The 18,975-nt window shown below is 42.5% G+C and overlaps 1 protein-coding gene across 1 annotated transcript; it reads right to left on the reverse strand.

The window, feature by feature from the left end:
• Nucleotides 1-1,059: 1,059 nt before the first annotated feature.
• LOC126263673 (translocon-associated protein subunit beta) lies at nt 1,060-17,704 on the reverse strand. The gene is made up of 4 exons (XM_049960789.1): nt 17,386-17,704; nt 1,885-2,115; nt 1,395-1,478; nt 1,060-1,256 (listed from the first exon to the last, which is right to left on the reverse strand). Exons 1-4 carry the CDS (start codon nt 17,518-17,520, stop codon nt 1,128-1,130), a joined length of 579 nt encoding a protein of 192 aa, XP_049816746.1. The 5' UTR covers nt 17,521-17,704; the 3' UTR covers nt 1,060-1,127.
• Between the last annotated feature and the right edge of the window lie 1,271 nt (nt 17,705-18,975).

The following is an 18,975-nucleotide window of genomic DNA, read 5'->3' on the forward strand; positions in this document are numbered from 1 at the left end:
TACTGGCCACATAAAGGTTTCTGAGGGTAGCCAAATTTATTGGTGCCTTAAGTGAATGATTTAGATTTAAGTCTATGCAGTGGCTAGGTTATGCAGCAGCTAGGTTATATTTCAAAGACTATGTATCCCGCCTGTGCTTTGTCTACTATTCTTATTAAACTGAGCCACAGGTCCTCTGCAGGCTCATGAATTACATAATTCTAGTTTCCTCCTTGAAATGTGTTACTATTGGCTCTATCTAGTTTGCTGTTTCTTCTACTTGTTTTAGTTGTCCTTCATACTTTGGTAATCATTGTACCTACAACAGATTCTATGTGGAAATGCTATTAGATTAGATTAGATTAGATTTACTTTCATTCCAATTGATCCGTAGTGAGGAGGTCCTCCAGGATGTGGAACATGTCAGAAAAACAATAATACATGACAAATATTTACAATTAAAACAAATAAGCTAATGTAACATTCCACAGGTCCCAAGTGGAATGATCGTCATTTTTTAATGAACACTAAGAGTAATTTTACAAATACTAATGCACTGAATATAAAATAAAAAAGTTTTTTATTTATTTATAAGGTAATACAACTACTGTAATACTTATTTACAATGAACACATTACTGCACTGAAATGGTGCAGAAGTTAGATTATACTAACACACACACACACACACACACACACACAAATTTTCAATACGCAGCCACATCAATTTGTAGTCATTAGATTAAATGTACTTTTCTCAGACAGACTTCTGTCATGCATACCACTTACTGTAATAATCCCAATAAATTGTTGGATGATGACAAAGATTGTGAAACATATTAATAGAGCTAAGAGTTTCTTTCAAGCTTTGTTACAACTGGGGGCAGTGAGTATGGTGTCAATAGAGGGGCCAAATCTAAAGTATCTGTCCATCCAGGATCTATCTTTGGAGGCTTTCTTATGATGTTACTGACAAGCTTCAATAGGAGTTACACTGGAAAGATATAATTCAATGCTGTTTCTGTAAATACATAGGTTATCCTTTCAAAAAAAAAAATAAATAAATAAATAAAATAAAACGTTTTCAGTCTTATAAATTAATTTTATTATCAAAATTCTGTTTGACTGCAAACAACTGTGATTGAACAGTTACTCCTTCACTCCTTTCTCCTTCTTTGTCTTGGTCAGCTTCTCATATTTTGACTTACTCGAGTACCACAGAAGGAAAGGAATAGCCAGTGATGGCATGGTCATAACGGCAAATGCTCCCCAGTCCAACTGCAACAACAAAGGCAGTTCTCAAATTTATATTTGTGCCAGAGAGAGAGAGAGAGAGAGAGAGAGAGAGAGAGAGAGAGAGAGAGAGAGAAGTCAATTCAACCAGTATTTTAGTAAGTAAATATTATAAACACTTACAACATGGGGTGAGAACTTCTTATCATAATCCTTGAAGGGGATTATCAGTCCCTCACCAGGTTCACTTGTTGCAGCAACCTGCAACTGTTAATGTAAATTAATTAATGACAGATCACCAATTAATACTACAGATATGACAGTTTCAACAACAGTTACAACAGACAAGTTCAGAATGCCAAACATGCAATATCATTTCTTATTTGTTTATACATGAAATTACAACAAAGCATTTAACATTGCAATCAATGCCTCTTAAAACATGCACGAACAAATTAGAATTCTTGACTATATTGCATTTACGAAAAGCAACCAATGAATTCAATCAAAAAACTCAGAAAACCAAATTTTTTACCAACAATCTGAACAATTTCTAACACAGTTAACTGTTACAGTAGCTGAGCCTGATTCAGTAACTGAGTTTACCAGTTCAGGATGGAACACTGTAACTAAAAATTACTGGGTGGTACCAATGAAAGTGCAATCTGCTTACTTCTGAGACTTCTTCCGATGGCAGGTAATTAACTTCAGCAGCTGTAAAATTGAAGTATCCAAATTTCTTTGGTCTCACAACCACAACATGTGACACATTAGTGCCTGGTGCAATTCTGTCCAGCTTGATACTCAGCTGACCACCAACGACAGCAAAAGAGTCTGGATGAAAGCTATTGTCAGTCAGCTGGATGCCCAGTGCTGCACTTGTACCAACATTGTACAAGGTGTACTGCAAAAATATGTAAATTATTTTAACAGTATGAACACATGCATGCACAAACACAAATGAATAAGAACACCACAAAAATTAATATTTAACTATCATGTAACTGTATCAAGCATGACACTGCTGTTATGCCTAACACCCCTTTCCTGTGGTGGGGTGGGGTGAGAGGTTTGTGACAGATATTGGAGATCTAGATCACAAGGAATAAGGTATTTTGGTTGCAAGTTGGTGAAAACAAATTCACTATGACAAATTTTCTTTGTTACGGATTCCATAGTGATATTCACATACCAAATGAAAACCTCTGTTTTCCCCACCTTGGTCTAATATTCAGATTTTTAACGTTTTATGGTGTCTATAATGACATCATATTGCCACATGAGCCCAGGTACAATGACAATGCCACTGAAGTGGAGTTTTCCAAAATTCTTTCACTAAAGAAGATGGAGTAAATTTTCCAGGATTTGAATTAGAAACAACTGCCAACATCAGTATCTTAGTCAATATCATTGGTATAATGAAGCAACTTAAATCACTTAATAAAGACAACTCTTCTAGTCCAGATTGAATACTAACTAGGTTCCTTTCAAAGTGTGCTGACAGAAGGGCAGTTTGAAAACTTTGCACAATCACCACCAGATTTCAGCGCTAGCACAACACGCTTCCAGTGTAATAATAGGCCGTCCTTTACAAGTAAACATGTGACACATCTGTGCTTCAGGTAGATATCTGCGATGCACATGTCTGTTGCTCCTGTGTAGTGATTAATGAAGACGGGGAAAAAACTGAGATTTGAGCAGTGATTAAGTACCATACTTCGCATAGAAAGTTAAGAAAAAGGACGTTCATTCCAATTTTCAGAACACACAGGAGAAGTCTGCTCCTTCATGGTCAACTGCTGCCAAGAGGGCAAACAACTTTAAACTTGAGATGCGGAAATAATTGCAAAACTGCACAAAATGGTCATTGAGGATTGTCGAAAAAGTGCGAGAAATTGCTGAAGCTGTAAGGATGTCATCAGAATGGGTATATCATATTGGAATTGGATATGAGAAAAGTACATGCTATGTGAGCAACACAAATTTTAATGTAGGACCAGAAAGCAGCAGATGGGAAATGTCTAAACAATGTTTGACCCATTTTCAGTGCAATCAACAAGATTTTTTGCATCAGTTTGTGATCCCAGATGAAACTTGGGTCCACTACTACACCCCATAGTCAAACAACATTCACAGCAGTGGAAATGTTGACTCACCACCAGCAAAGAAAGGCAGTACGGTGGGCCAGAAGGGGCTTGGTGCCAACCAGAATGCGAAATGGATTCTCCTGATAATCTTCCCACTGGTCAAACAATTACAAGGCAATACTAAACTAACCTCCTCGATCAACTACAGAAATAGATATGTGAAGAAACGCCCGGTTTGGCAAGGAAGAAAATCACCATCCATCAAGACATCGCACACCCAACCACAAATGTCATTGCCATGGCAAAAATACATGAACTAATATACATACAATGTGTTGTCACACACACCTAATTCACTGATTTGGCTCCATGAGACTTTCATCTCTTACCCGAACTAAAAACTTTCCTTAGTAGATGGAGATTATATTCAAATGAATAATTGGCAGTCAAAGTTGATGTTTATTTTGCAGTCACAGAGGAATTTAGTTTTTGAGATGGGATCAACACATTGGAACATTTACTGAACTAGTGCATTAGCAAACAGACAGACTACACTAAAGTTTCAATGAGGTAAATTGTTTGTTTCTATTCCAATCCAACAACCTTTCAAGTTACCTTTGTATAACACCACCACACCTCACAATTGTGTACAACTGCTCACTCAACAAACGATATGTACCAAAAGACAGAAATGTTGCACAGGGCTCATCAATAACCAAGAAAAGAAAGAGTAGTCATCAACTGAACAACAGATGCATGTCACTGATTTTGATGTGCATTAGGATTTTGGAACATATGCTGTGCTCTAACATTATGAGTTACCTCTAAGATAACAATCAATGACACAGCATGGATTCAGAAGCTATTACTGTTCTGAAATACAACTAGCTCTTTATTCTTTTTCTGCTGACTCAGGTTGCCCCTGTTTGTCTGCCTCATTCCACAGATGTATCTGACAAACTGTGTCCCATCGCTTGGGTTATCATCCATATTTACAAATTTTAACTAGTCTTCTGGAATCCATCTTTTCCACACGGTCATTTAAATTTCTTTTTCTTGTCTTCATCCATTTATTTATATCTTTTATTTCATGCTGTTCCCTTATTGATACATTTGCTCTTTTGTCTAACATTGTTACTTCTTGGATCTGTCTTCAACTGCTAGTGTCTTAACAGGATGCACCATTGTTTTCTGTATTTTTCTCTCAGTTGTCAAATTTGTTTCTCCGTACAGTATTTTGCAGGCATCTGGTTACTTCTGTCACCATTTTTTACATCCCTGGTTAAATCTTTAGAGTCAGTGATAACAGGCCCTAGATAATTAAAGCTCATCACTTGTTCAACTGACACCATCTACTGCTAATTTACATCTTACAGGTGTTTTTGATATTACCATACATCTAACAAGATGATATTTCCATGGTATACAGCTTAGCTGTTTTATTAAATTGGTAAAGCAACCTTTGTAACTTAACCTCACTTGCAACTGGTACATCAGCAGCAGCAGTATCATATTTATAACTTTATTTCCCATTTCACAACCCAGTTCCTTTCTTACAGTATCAATATGTGATCCATTATTAAGCTGAACAGCAGTCCAGGCTTAATGAGTCCTTGTCAAATTCCTCTATCTAGTATAACTTTACTGGTGAATCCACGTGTTTTAATTCTTGTTTGACTACCTTTATATACGACGGTTGGAACTTAAATAGTGGCAACTATTTATTCACAACCAATGCATATGAGTTACATGTTTGCACCTGTTACTGTTCTTCAAAGTAGTCACCAATGTTGTGTAGAGCTCATTGCCTGCGATGTGGAAAGCGTAGTATACAGTTAGCAGAGCCTGTTCTGTTGATGGTGCAAATGAAACAGTCTACTGCCTGTCTAATCTCTGGAACAGTACTCAAGTGAATGCCACGAAGTGGTCCCGTCATCTTTGGAATCAAATCAATGTCACAAGTGTTGCCGCTTCTTTCACAAAGCAGATCACAGGTGATGCTCCAAAAACAAATAGTAATACTGCGCACTGACAGCAACCCACCCATGATTTTGCACGACAATGCGCGGAACATACAGCACAAGCTGTGGCTGCTCTGTTCGGTCAATGGGACTCTGAAGTACTGTACCATCCACCGCACTCCCCAGACTTAAGTCCTTGTGACTTTGATTTGATTCCAAAGATGAAGGAACCACTTCGTGGCATTCGCTTCAGAACAGTTCCAGAGATTCGGCAGGCAGTAGACCCCTCCATTCGCACCATCAACAGCACAGGCTCTGCTAACAGTATACTACGCCTTCCACATCGCTGGCAACGGGTTCTACACAACGCTGGTGACTACTTTGAAGGACAGTAACAGGTGAAAACATGTAACTCTTTTGTATTGGTTGTGAATAAATAGTTGCCACTATTTAAGTTCCAACTCTTGTATATCTTCCATGATTTTCACCAAAACCATTGGTACTCTCGTCAGTTTTTTCTATCGTATCAAAAGCTTTTGCCAAGTCAATGTAACAGCGATAGGCTGTTATTAAATTCTATAGACTTCTCTACATCTGTCAAAGTGAAAGCAAAGCATCTACTGTGCTCCAGTTTTCTCACAAATTCTTGCTACTGCTCTGCTATTTCTGTATCATTCTGCAGTCTATCTCTAATTACTGATGTTAACAGTTTTAAGGTGGTTTGGTTTTGTTTTGGGGCGCAAAAAAGAACTGGGGTCATACGCGCCCAAGTCGAAACTATAGAACATGAAGACAAAGAGGAGTTAAAAAATGACTCTAGGTCAGTCCCAATTGACATAATAGAAGACATCTAAAAACAAGCATGTAGAAAATGGGCTAAAAAGGCACCATACAGAAACAGAGGTCCAAAACTAAAAATTAAATGGCCTTCGCCATATTGCTTTGGCCTGCGTGTCATTTGCTAAAATGGCCAATAAATCAGATGGCAAACCCAAGAGGATACAAACGGTTAAAAAAAATGGGCATTCCATCAGGAAGTGGCGGACAGTTAAAACTTAAGCACAATGTGTACAAAGTGATGGGGTAGCACCACTTAGCAATGGCTAAAAGGGCAGAGCCCAATACACAGCCTGGTAATATGACCTCTGGGTGGGAGGGCTGAGAGGTGGTCATCCAAGCTGCTGGGAGATGCTTAATAAGCTGGAGCTTATTCCCGTGAAGAGAGGACCATTGGCGATGCCAAAGGGACACCACCGTCTGACAGACAGCAACATAGATCGGAGGGAATATAGGCACTCGCGGGCTGAGGTACGAGGACGGCAGCCTTAGCAGCAGCCTCATTTCCTGGCAGACTGACATGACCAGGTACCCACAGAAACATCACACTGGCTCCACCAAGAGTGAGCAAGTGACAGTTTTCCTGGACCCACTGCAATAAGGGACGAGAGGTGTACAGCGCACACAGACTTTGAAGGGTGCTGAGCGAGTCTGAGCAGAGGACGCAATTGAAAATGTTTCGCCAGATGTACTCTGTGGCCTCATACATGGCGAAGAGCTCGGCTGTAAATACTGTATGGTGCTGGAAGCCGACATCGAAGGATACAGTTGCCAATGACAAATGCACAACCAACCCCACAGTCAGTCCGAGAGCCATCAATGTATACAAAGGGACTATCATGACAGTCCATGTGAAGGTCATGAAACTGAAGGTGGTAGACTGAGGCTGGAGTAGTGTCCTCAGAAAGTGAATGAAGGCCAAGGTTAAGAATCCAAGGTGGTGAAGGGTTCATACCCACCAGGGAAGTTGCAGGTAGTGTGAAGTTAAGCCGCCATAGCAACAGAGAAGAGGGATGCACCCCATACTGCCGATCAAAGGAATCACCAACGAAGGCACAGGATGGGTGGCAACATATGCATACCTACTGAGGAGAAAGTCACGGCAGTAGGACAGTGGTGGCTCAGCAGTTTCAGCATACAAACTCTCAACCAGGATAGTGTAAAAGGCGCCCTTGACCAAATGGATGCCATGATGGTGGATAGTGTTCAGACAGCGTAGGAGGGATGGGCATGCAGAAGCATAAACAAAGCACACATAGTCAAGTTTTGAACGGACAAGGGACCAGTACAAACTGAAGAGAGTGGTTCAATCAGCACCCCAGAAAGTACAATTGAGAACACTGAGGAACTGTGTACAGCGGGCTGCCAGTTAAGAGACATGGGAAGACCAAGAGTGTTTCCTATTCAGCATGAGCCCCAGAAATTTTGTACTTTCAACGAATAGAAGGGAAAGAGGCCCAAAATGTAAAGTTGGTGGGAGAAACCACTTGGGTCACCAGAAATTCATACGAACAGTTTTTTCAGTGGAAAATTGAAAGCCATTGTTGATGCTCCAGCAGTAAAGATGATCAAGACATCACTGAAGACGTCGCTCAGTGAGACAGGTCCATGGAGAACTGCAATAGATGGCAAAATCATCAACAAAGAGGGAGCCGGAGATGCCGGCAGGAGACAGGCCATTATAGGGTTAATGGCGATAGCAAAGAGGACGACGCTCAGGAGGGACCCATGAGGCACACCGTTTTCCTGGATAAAGGTGTCCGACAAGGTAGTACCCACACGCAACTTGTAAACTCCGTCTTTTAAAAATGCCCGAAGGAAACAAGGCAGGTGACCATGGAAGCCCCACATGTAAAGAGTATGGAGGATACCAGTTCTCCAGCAGGTGTTGTATGCCTTCTCCAAATTGAAAAACATGGCCACAGTCTGGGATTTCTGCAAAAGACCATTCATGACATGGGTAGACAAAGTAACGAGATGGTGAACTGCAAAACGTCAGTAAATTGCGAGACTCGAGCCACCATACCAGCTGGGCATAAATCATATGTTTCACCACCTTGCAAACACAGCTGGTAAGAGAGATAGGGTGATAGCTAGCAGGAAGGTTTTTGTCCTCACCAGGCTTAGGTGTGGGTACGAAAGTGGCTTTATGCCAGCGTCCAAGAAATGTGCCCTCTGCCCAGATGCAGTTATATGTGGTAAGCAGAAAGTGCTTACCCGCAAGAGAAAGGTGCTGCAACATCTGAATGTGGATGGTGTCTGACCCTGGGGTGGAGGATCGAGATGAACTGAATGCATTATCTAGCTCCCTCATAGTCAAGGCGGCATTGTAGCACTCAATTCTGAGAAGACAAGGGTGTTGCCTGTGCCTCCTCCACTCACTTCCGATGGAGGAAGGCAGGGTGATAGAGGAAAGAGCTCGAAACTTCTGCAAAATGGTGGCCCAAGATGTTGGAGCAACAATAGGGTCCACAATAACATCACATGCAACTGTCAGGCAGGAAGTTGGGGAATGGAACTTGGTCCCAGAGAGCTGTTGGAGGTTGGCCCACGTGACAGAGGAAGGGGTGGAACAGTCAAAAGAATGAGTGAATGAAATCCAGCTAGCTCTTCTGTTACACCGAAGAACGTGACGACATGCTGCACTCACCTGTTTATAATGAGTACAGTTTGCCATCATAGGATGATGGTTAAAAATGTGGAAAGCACGTCTGCATGCACGAATTGTGTCACAGCTTGCCTCAGTCCACCTAGTAAAGAGGACGTGCAAGGAATGGAACATTCTGCAGCAGTAAGGATAAAATTTGTGAGATACTCCACCTGGCCATCACAACTGGGGAAATCTTGTTCTTCGAAGGTTGCCAGGGTGGAGTAAAGCTGCCAGTCAGCCTTAGTAAGCTGCCATCTGGGCGAGCATGCAGATGGGGTGGGAGTCAGCAAACGGATAGCACACGGGAAATGGTCGCTTGAGTAGCTGTCAGAAAGAATGGATTACTTAATACGATGGGAAGCTGGGCAGTGTAAAAGGATAGGTCCAAATGGGAATAGGTGTGTGAGGAGTCAGATAGGAAAGTGGGTGCTCCAGTGTTAAGGCAGAAGAGGTTAAGTTGGTTAAGGTCAGCCAAGAGGGCACCTCTCTGACAGGTCCTGGGAGAACTCCAAAGGGGATGATGCACATGAAAGTCACCGAGTAGCAAAAATGGGGGAGGTAGCTGCCCTGGTGACATCGTATAACGGAGGGACACAAATGATACAGAGGGAAAAAGTCAGGTGGGGAAGAATAAGGCAAACTGCAACAGCTTTAAGGTGGGTATTCAGGGAGATTGGTTTACTATGAATCATTCCACAAGAGCAGCATGACCGCCCCCCCCATAAGATGGGATGCTGACCTCAGGGGGACGGTCAAAACGAATCGGTAAGTAATGTGAAAGCTCAACAGTCTTGAGGGTGCAATTTTGTTTCCTGGAGGCAGAGTACAAGAGGATGCTGTGATGCTAAGAGCAGCCGTAAATCCTCTTTGTGGAACCAAAGGCCGCGAATGTTCCATTGGAGGACACTTGTGATGAAGAGATGGAGTGTCAACTCGGCAGCTGCCGAGTGACAGCCGGTGCAGAGTTGCTACTACAGGGCACAGAAGCAGGAGGATCCTGCTCCATGGGGTCCACAGAAGCATCGACTTGCTTGTGCGGTCGGTCTGTGGAGTCCAACGCTGAAAAACAGTTGGTGGTGCGCGTCGACGATACAGAGGCCGGCCAGGCTAAGGTACCACATGGCAACAACGTCTAAGAGGATCTTTGAGTTTCTGAAGGAGAAGATCATTTGCCCTTTATCGACTTCGTCGAGCCATTCCAGTTAGAGGAAGACCCGGTTGTTGTTTGGCTGGAGGGACGGAGGAAAACTACACGGGAGTACTCCTCCTGTCCTTTCCGACCTACCGGTTGTGTAGTTGGTGGTTTTGTCCCTTGAGGTGAGAGTTTGATGCTTATTGCACAGCTGGGCAGGGGGATGGCAATGCTACCTTGACACTGGGCTATTTCACAACCTCACAGCTGAATTTGAGGTCGCATGTCTGCGTGGCCATGTCTTTCGTGGAGCGAGAGGCAGCAAGAACAGAACTATCCAGTAACTTGCAAGCGACTGGGTAAGGCACTCTTTCCTTTATCTGGATCTCTTGGACAGCCCGCTCATCCAGATACATGGAACAATCCTGAGAGGCAGTGGCATGGCCGCCATTGAAGCTGATACAGTGGGGAGGAGGAGGCTGACGCATCCCTACCACAGGTTACAGATTTGCCTGGGTGTCAACAAGATGTTCTAGTGTGGTTGAAACGAAGACAGTGGTAGCAGTGCATCGGGTTCAGAATGTATGCCCAGACTGTGATAATTTCATAGCCTGCTTTGATCTTGGACGGCAGCACCATCCTATCAAAGGTGAGCAGAAGAGTGTGGGTGGGAACTAAGGAGGAATCTACCTTTTTCATTACATGATGGGCCGCAATGACACCCTGATCAGAGAGGTAAGATTGGATTTCAGGCTTGGTTAGACCGTTGAGCAGCCTGGTGTAAATTACACCATGGAAAGAATTCAAAGTTCTATGGGTCTCGACACAAACAGGGTAGCCTTGGAGAAGCGAGGCGGCAAGCAGTTTTTCTACTTGAGAATCAGAAGTGCCATTCCGTAAACGAGAGCAGGATTTCACAGGGCCAGCAATTGCACCAACACCTTTCTGAATAATAAATGTATTTACCGTGGGGAAGAACTGACCGTCTTCAGTACGCGAGACCACGAGGAACCATGGTGCAGTGGGAACTATCTTTGAATCATTAGCCTCTTTACGTTTACGTTTTGTAGACGTTAATTGTAAAGATGATTGACTCACTGCGAGGAAATCCCCATGATTGCCAGTGTCTCCGACAGCGTGCTCCTTCCCCAACTGGAGGTACATGCAAACCCAACCCGGGAATGGGGATTACATGTAAACCAGTCACCTGTCATGAGTCAGATGCGTGGGTTGGCCTTCAGGAGTGCACTGGGAGGAAGAAGAAAAAGAGGAACCTCAAACGCCGATGCGAACGAGAGAAGAGAAACAAAGAAAGGAAAAGGGACAAAAAAAAAAAAAACAATGGTGAGACTGTTCTTAAGTCAGCAACAGACAATGCAGAACACCCCTAATAACACCCCAGACATGTTACCCAAGGAAGAGGAAAAGAATAGCAAGAGGATAGACATGCAGCACGGAAGGGAAAAAATGCTGTAAAGGCTGGGGCCCCATGGTAGCCAAGCATGAGCCCGCCAAAGAGTGGCGAGCCCCGTGGGGGGTTTTAAACTGGTATCAAGGAGATCTTTATTTCACTTTAAGTAATGTGCCGTTATTTCTGGATTTCCAGAACGCTTTTGACAGTGCTCCTCACAAGTGGCTTCTAATCAAATTGCATGCCAATGGATCATCATCTCAACTGTGTGACTGGATTTGTGATTCCCTATCAGAAAGGTCACAGTTTGCAGTAACTGGCAGAAAGTCGTCAAGTACAGGTTTTTTCCCAAGGAATGGTATAGGCCCTCTGCTGCTTCTAATCTATGTAAATTATTCAGGAAGCAGTTTGAGCAGCCCTCTTAGATTGTTTGCTGATGATGCTGCCATTTAGCATCTAGTACAGTCATCAGAAGGTCAAAACCAATTGCAAAATGATTTGGACAAGATATCTTTATGGTGTGAAAAGTAAAAATTGACTCTAAAATAATAAAAATTGTCAAGTCATTCACATGAGTGTGAAATTAAATCTGTTAAATTTTGGTTACATGATAAATCACACAAACCTACAGGCTGTCAATTCAACTAAATATCCAAGAATTAAAATCATGAACGAACTTTGAACAATTAGGAAAACTATCTTGTGGGGAAGATGAACCACAGACTGGGTTTTATTGGCAGAACACTTAGACGGTCACCGATGGATTTTGGGGAGGGGAGGAGTGGCAAACAGTGACGCTATTGGTGCCATGATTCAAAGTGGCACAAACTAAAGAGGAATAACACCAACAGCATAGCCCAGTCAATGGGAAAGGAAAACATGCAAACAATCAGGCAGAAGGAACATCATGGCAGAGAAAAAACATGGAAAGGAGGGGGGGGGGGGGGGGGGGAGACGAGTGCAGAGGGCACCCAGAGGCACTCAGAACAGATCACTGACACTGCTGCCAACGAATCCTGATACCCGCATCACAACACAATGGGAACAACACTAAAGGAAGAAGGTGCAAGAAAAGGGGAAACAAAATGGTATAAAAGTCCAGACAAAACATACAGAAAAAGTAGGGGAAACCTGGCCAACGCGGAGGTAAGTATTGAGGTGCTGAAGTAATGGGTTGTGGATGGAATTGAGGCCAGGGGCTGAAATATGAGAAGAGGAAACGGCCAGAAGTAGTTTCCATTCAGTGAAAGGTTCACTGTAGGATTCCATTTCACAATAGATAAAACTTAACTGGGAAGCCTCACTCAGCTGTTTCCAGAGGAGGACAGTAGCCACATAGGAGGCTGATGCCAGCATTTATCAGTCTTGACTGTTATAGAAGAACAGAAATTAGTTTCAGTGAGTTAAGAATTAAGTTTCCGTTGTGTTTACGTTATTGCGGTGTCGTCTGACATCATTAGTTTGCTGTACGTCGCACAGTAAGTCGTTTAATTCAATTTGTCATTTCTTTTGTTAGGTAAGTTTAATATAGTGCGTCTGCGGGGTGAAATGGGGGACAGGATATTGTCTGTGATTAAGTTTCTGCAACTTTTTGGGTTTGTGGCTGAGATAGTGAAATGCAGTGTATGCAAGCAGAATATACGAGTTTTGTGTGTGTAGCTGACCTAATGTGTAGTGCCGGAACTTTTTTGTGGTAAGTAGCCATTTTTTTGGGTCTATTGTTCCCGCGTTATGATGTTCGGTGGGGTGTTGTTGGGTTGGTGTTATTTATTGCATGTGTTTGGTATCGTGAGCTGCTGTTGACCTACATATGTCAAGGGAAGTGTCGGATTAAAATTTTTGCTGTTTTAGGTGTTGGTTTTGTGGTATCCATAGTTGTGGTGTAATTATAATTTTTGGAGTAGTTGGTTTTTATTTTGTAGTATCGACAATTGCGGTTGAGCTATGTAGGTGAAGGGAAGTGATCAATTCCTGTCGATATTGTAAGTGTAGCAGAATTTTGTGGTGTTTTATGTAATGTTTCAGGGTCGACAGAAGTGTCCCATCCCACGCGTCGGCTTTGACCCATGACGTAAGGGTGTTTTCGTGTGATGTCATGACGGCGCGGAGTTTGGTTTGAGTGTGGCTGTCTCCAGTTCTGTTTCATCTTATTTTATATACTTTTCTGATCTGTTCATTCTATCTCGTGAGATTTTTTTTTTTTTTTTTAATTTAAAAACACTTATTACTTATTTTAATTATCTGTTTCCTCCAGTTTCTGTTTTAGTTTATTATATTTATCTTTCTGATCTGTTCGTTCTATCCCGTGAGATTTTTTTTTTTTTTAAAGACAAATAACACTAATCAGCTACTGAAGCATCTTTATCTTCTATGGGTTGCAGGCGTTACGACCCCTGGGGAGGTGGGAGGGTATTCATGCATGGCTGTCTTCACTTACACGTTGTAGCTACGCAAGGCGTCTAAATTTGTTTATATTTAGTTTGCCCCCCACCCAAAACACTCCATTTCCCGCGCTTGTCCCGTTAGTGTCATTAGGCTTCTTGTGGAAAGTGTGTGTGTTTGGTTTTGTTTCCGCCATATTTGTGACGTCATGGGTCAAAGCAGACAGGCAGGATCGGACGCTTCCGTATTTCCATGTTTCATGTGGTTTGGGATCGTGGTGTGTGTGTGTGTGTGTGTGTGTACATATTTATATTTATGTTTGTCCCCACCCAAAAACCCCCAATTTCCCGCACTGGTCCTGTTAGTTTGATTATACACTCCTGGAAATTGAAATAAGAACACCGTGAATTCATTGTCCCAGGAAGGGGAAACTTTATTGACACTTTCCTGGGGTCAGATACATCACATGATCACACTGACAGAACCACAGGCACATAGACACAGGCAACAGAGCATGCACAATGTCGGCACTAGTACAGTGTATATCCACCTTTCGCAGCAATGCAGGCTGCTATTCTCCCATGGAGACGATCGTAGAGATGCTGGATGTAGTCCTGTGGAACGGCTTGCCATGCCATTTCCACCTGGCGCCTCAGTTGGACCAGCGTTCGTGCTCTACGTGCAGACCGCGTGAGACGACGCTTCATCCAGTCCCGAACATGCTCAATGGGGGACAGATCCGGAGATCTTGCTGGCCAGGGTAGTTGGCTTACACCTTCTAGAGCACGTTGGGTGGCACGGGATACATGCGGACGTGCATTGTCCTGTTGGAACAGCAAGTTCCCTTGCCGGTCTAGGAATGGTAGAACGATGGGTTCAATGACGGTTTGGATGTACCGTGCACTATTCAGTGTCCCCTCGACGATCACCAGTGGTGTACGGCCAGTGTAGGAGATCGCTCCCCACACCATGATGCCGGGTGTTGGCCCTGTGTGCCTCGGTCGTATGCAGTCCTGATTGTGGCGCTCACCTGCACGGCGCCAAACACGCATACGACCATCATTGGCACCAAGGCAGAAGCGACTCTCATCGCTGAAGACGACACGTCTCCATTCGTCCCTCCATTCACGCCTGTCGCGACACCACTGGAGGCGGGCTGCACGATGTTGGGGCGTGAGTGGAAGACGGCCTAACGGTGTGCGGGACCGTAGCCCAGCTTCGTGGAGACGGTTGCGAATGGTCCTCGCCGATACCTCAGGAGCAACAGTGTCCCTAATTTGCTGGGAAGTGGCGGTGCGGTCCCCTACGGCACTGCGTAGGATCCTACGGTCTTGGCGTGCATCCGTGCATCGCTGCGGTCCGGTCCCAGGTCGACGGGCACGTGCACCTTCCGCCGACCACTGGCGACAACATCGATGTACTGTGGAGACCTCACGCCCCACGTGTTGAGCAATTCGGCGGTACGTCCACCCGGCCTCCCGCATGCCCACTATACGCCCTCGCTCAAAGTCCGTCAACTGCACATATGGTTCACGTCCACGCTGTCGCGGCATGCTACCAGTGTTAAAGACTGCGATGGAGCTCCGTATGCCACGGCAAACTGGCTGACCCTGACGGCGGCGGTGCACAAATGCTGCGCAGCTAGCGCCATTCGACGGCCAACACCGCGGGTCCTGGTGTGTCCGCTGTGCCGTGCGTGTGATCATTGCTTGTACAGCCCTCTCGCAGTGTCCGTAGCAAGTATGGTGGGTCTGACACACCGGTGTCAATGTGTTCTTTTTTCCATTTCCAGGAGTGTATTTTTGGAGAGGGAGATGTGTTTGTTGTCTTGCTTATGTAATGACGTCATTCACGCCATATTGGAGACGTTGACAATGTTTGTTTCTGCCATATTGGTGATGTCTGTCTCAAAGCAGACAGTAGGAATTGGACGCTTCTGTAATCCGCACTTTGTCAATAATTTTCTCATCTTTTGCATTAATGTCAGGGGCTGTCATTTGTTAAACCTATGTAACTTCAGTTAAGGGTATGACAAACCAATGTATACTCTGAATTGTCAAAATTACCTGTAATACACCTTTCATGTCCAAGTGTCTGTATGGGCATTTTTTGGAAGCAAATTAATGCAACAATTAAAAAAGGAGCTATCCATATGAAAGGATGGTTCTTTAAGACTTCAGTGACACACCAAAACCAACCACCAGAGTCTTCACACAGCTGAATGTAATCATCTGTTAAAGGAAAGTAAACATTCTAATAATGTAAAAGATGAATCTGGAATCTAACACATTCACCACTGAAATATGTTGCTGAATAACACCATACTACATTGTTAGACCTATGAGAGGTAGCTCTCATGATAAAACTCGTGTACACCCGAGCAATTACGTTGATATGCCATTTAGGCTGTTGTGATGTAACTTCCTATGGCATCTAAAGTCGTTCCAAGAAATAATGCGAGGCATTGTGATACAGACTGCTGCTACGTGTTCGGCAATACATATAAAATTATAGTACTACCAATGGTAAAACTTTAAAATGGAAAAGAATTAACTTTCTGACAAGCAGGAATGCTGGGATCATCATCTAAACTAACTCCACTTTTTCTCCTCATGGCATCCTAAAACCCAAAGTTCAATGCAGTAAGGTGGACGCAGTATTTATTGAGCAACAGACTGTTTTACTCAACAGCACACCAACATTAACAGAATACACAAATTTATGAGGTATCAAATGAAATTTGTGGCTAATAATTAGTTGGTATGGAGGAAGCAGCACATTATCTTTAAGATTTCACAGATGTAGAACTAACTTCAGGTATGCCACAGAGAAATTTGTTGGGATACTTCCTGTTTATGCTGTATAATAAACTTGGGATGTAACAATTTATTGGAAAATGAAATGATCATCACAGGGAGTGTAGACACACTAAATGAGAGCAGCTGTTTACCACTTAACCATCCCTAACATTAAAATAGTGTATTTCAAAACAGTTTTCTGACATGGTGGCAGAGCTACAGTTATGGTGTCAGCCAAAATTATGTCTTGAATAACACAATACTTATGAGGTAAACATGACGCAATTACTTATGAATAAATAACCTTCAGCAACTCCTGCATAAGCTTCAAATCACAGCCTACAAAGTTTCACAGTAGTCATACATATGCCACAGTATCAGTTGTATGCCTCATTGATAGGAAACATTCTAAAAACTTCGAGTCGCTATTATTTAGTCTTTGACATCTCGCAGCAGGCAGTTTATTCGGTATGCTTGAATGTCAGTAATGAACACTGCATCACAGCCTTTCATATTCCACAGATTTTACGAAGTAGACACTTCACGAAAGTGGACTGAGGAAAGGTGTATAACAAGAAAGCTAAACAAACAATTCTCTGTACTTAACATCAATGAGAGCTAAATTTCTTAGTATTATTTATACTCAGTTAGCCTGCAATTACGATAGTACTTTTTAAAACACTGGCCAATTTCTCAGGTTATAAATACTGTTATAGCCAGTACAGTATGTCAGAGGATAAGAATTACTATCTCCTCTCAACGAAGGGTGATGCTAATACGAAAAATTTTACACAGACTTTAGTATGCAACACGAAACAAATCCATAACAGTAAAGGCCGATTCAGTTATCAGGTTTGACAGACTCCTTTAGCGATGTGCGTAGACGTGAAGCAATACAGTTTCGCAATATAATTACCTTCACTACGATATCCATGTCTTCTACCAAATACTTATTAAGAATCTGTTTTGATATGAGTAATCGTGCTCCCGTTTCTTCCTCATCATTGCAGACAACTGCTGTTAAAATCGATAATAATATTACAAATCTCATTTTAAAGTCAACTGTGATCTAAGGTCTCAATCAAATGTAACTATTCTTCTTGTCTCCAGCTCACAACGCAACTTGCACTCGCACAAACTACACCCACACACACCATCAACAGTTACATGCAGCCTACTACCATTCCCATCTGTTGACCACGCTTTCAGTTCATTGGCCACGTGTGATGACGTCTACGAAAGTACTTACGTGGTCGCAGCCGACTTTACTCCACTGCGACTTGGTGCTTGCATACTTTGGTGTCGTAGTAAACTCTGCTTTCACAAAAATATAACAACTTTTTCTTTTAACATTTAAAACGTAATCCAGCTCATTGCAAACTTTATAGTGGCGTAGTTTTGTGGCTACAATTAAAAATTGTGGAAAAAAGTGTAGAATTTGTGATAGAAGATCAATGTCTCATTTGTAGTGTTTACATGTAAAGGGCTGTGCTGTAGCCCAGTTAAATACGGCTCCCGGAAAACAGCTGTTACAGTTTCTGATTCTGTCAGTACAATCGCTATTTCTCTTCAGTTACACGAGGTGGAAACAGCTTCGGCCTAATATTTCTCTTTATCCCTTCACCGTCCAAAAATCCGCTCTGTCCATACTAGCTGAATATTCTTAAAAACAAAACAAACCTGATACACCAAGCATATTTTAAAACCGTTTGCGTTTACATGGGAGAGAAAAATCGATGGCGGAATTGGAAAACCGGCAACCAGAAGCGGATTTCCAGAACCAATTTTCAAGTGTTTACATCACTACGTTTACATGCGACATATCTTCCGAAAGACGAAAACCGAATTTCGAAGACCTTTTTCACTGTCGTGTTTACATTTTAAGGTCTGAAGTGAATTTACTAGCCCAGTTAAGTACGGCGCCTGGAAAACAGCTGTTACAGTTTTTGATTTAGTCAGCACAATCGCTATTTCTCTTCAATTAGAGAGGCGTAACCAGTTTCAGTCTAATACAATGGTGTCCAAAATTAAATTAACAAACCACTATTTCCCCGTTTGTGTCTAATTCACAATGTAATCAAACAAAATGTCAACAGATGTCCGTACAACCGTGTTCTTCACAGAAGATGACATTCCGGTCAATGGACAACCACGTCAACAATGATGTCAGGTTTTTAGATTAGATTAGATTAGATTTACTTTCATTCCAATTGATCCGTAGTGAGGAGGTCCTCCAGGATGTGGAACATGTCAGAAAAACAACAATACATGACAAATATTTACAACTAAAACAAATAAGCTAATGTACCACTCCACAGGTCCCAAGTGGAATGATCGTCATTTTTTAATGAACACTAAGAGTCATTTTACAAATACTAATGCACTGAATTTAAAATAAAAAAGTTTTTTTTTATTTATAAGGTAATACAACTACTGTAATACTTATTTACAATGAACACATTACTGCACTGAAATGGTGCAGAAGTTAGATTATACTAACACACAC

The sequence above is a fragment of the Schistocerca nitens genome, chromosome 6 (genome assembly GCF_023898315.1).
Source record: "Schistocerca nitens isolate TAMUIC-IGC-003100 chromosome 6, iqSchNite1.1, whole genome shotgun sequence".
NCBI lineage: Eukaryota > Metazoa > Arthropoda > Insecta > Orthoptera > Acrididae > Schistocerca > Schistocerca nitens.

Coding starts and splice junctions, on each gene's coding strand:
- LOC126263673 (XM_049960789.1), bottom strand. CDS start 17,520: ATGAGATTTGTAATATTATTATCGATTTTAACAGCAGTTGTCTGCAAT. Junction 1,479..1,884: donor CATCGGAAGAAGTCTCAGAA/GTAAGCAGATTG, acceptor TTACATTAACAG/TTGCAGGTTGCTGCAACAAG. Junction 1,257..1,394: donor AGAAGTTCTCACCCCATGTT/GTAAGTGTTTAT, acceptor TTGTTGTTGCAG/TTGGACTGGGGAGCATTTGC.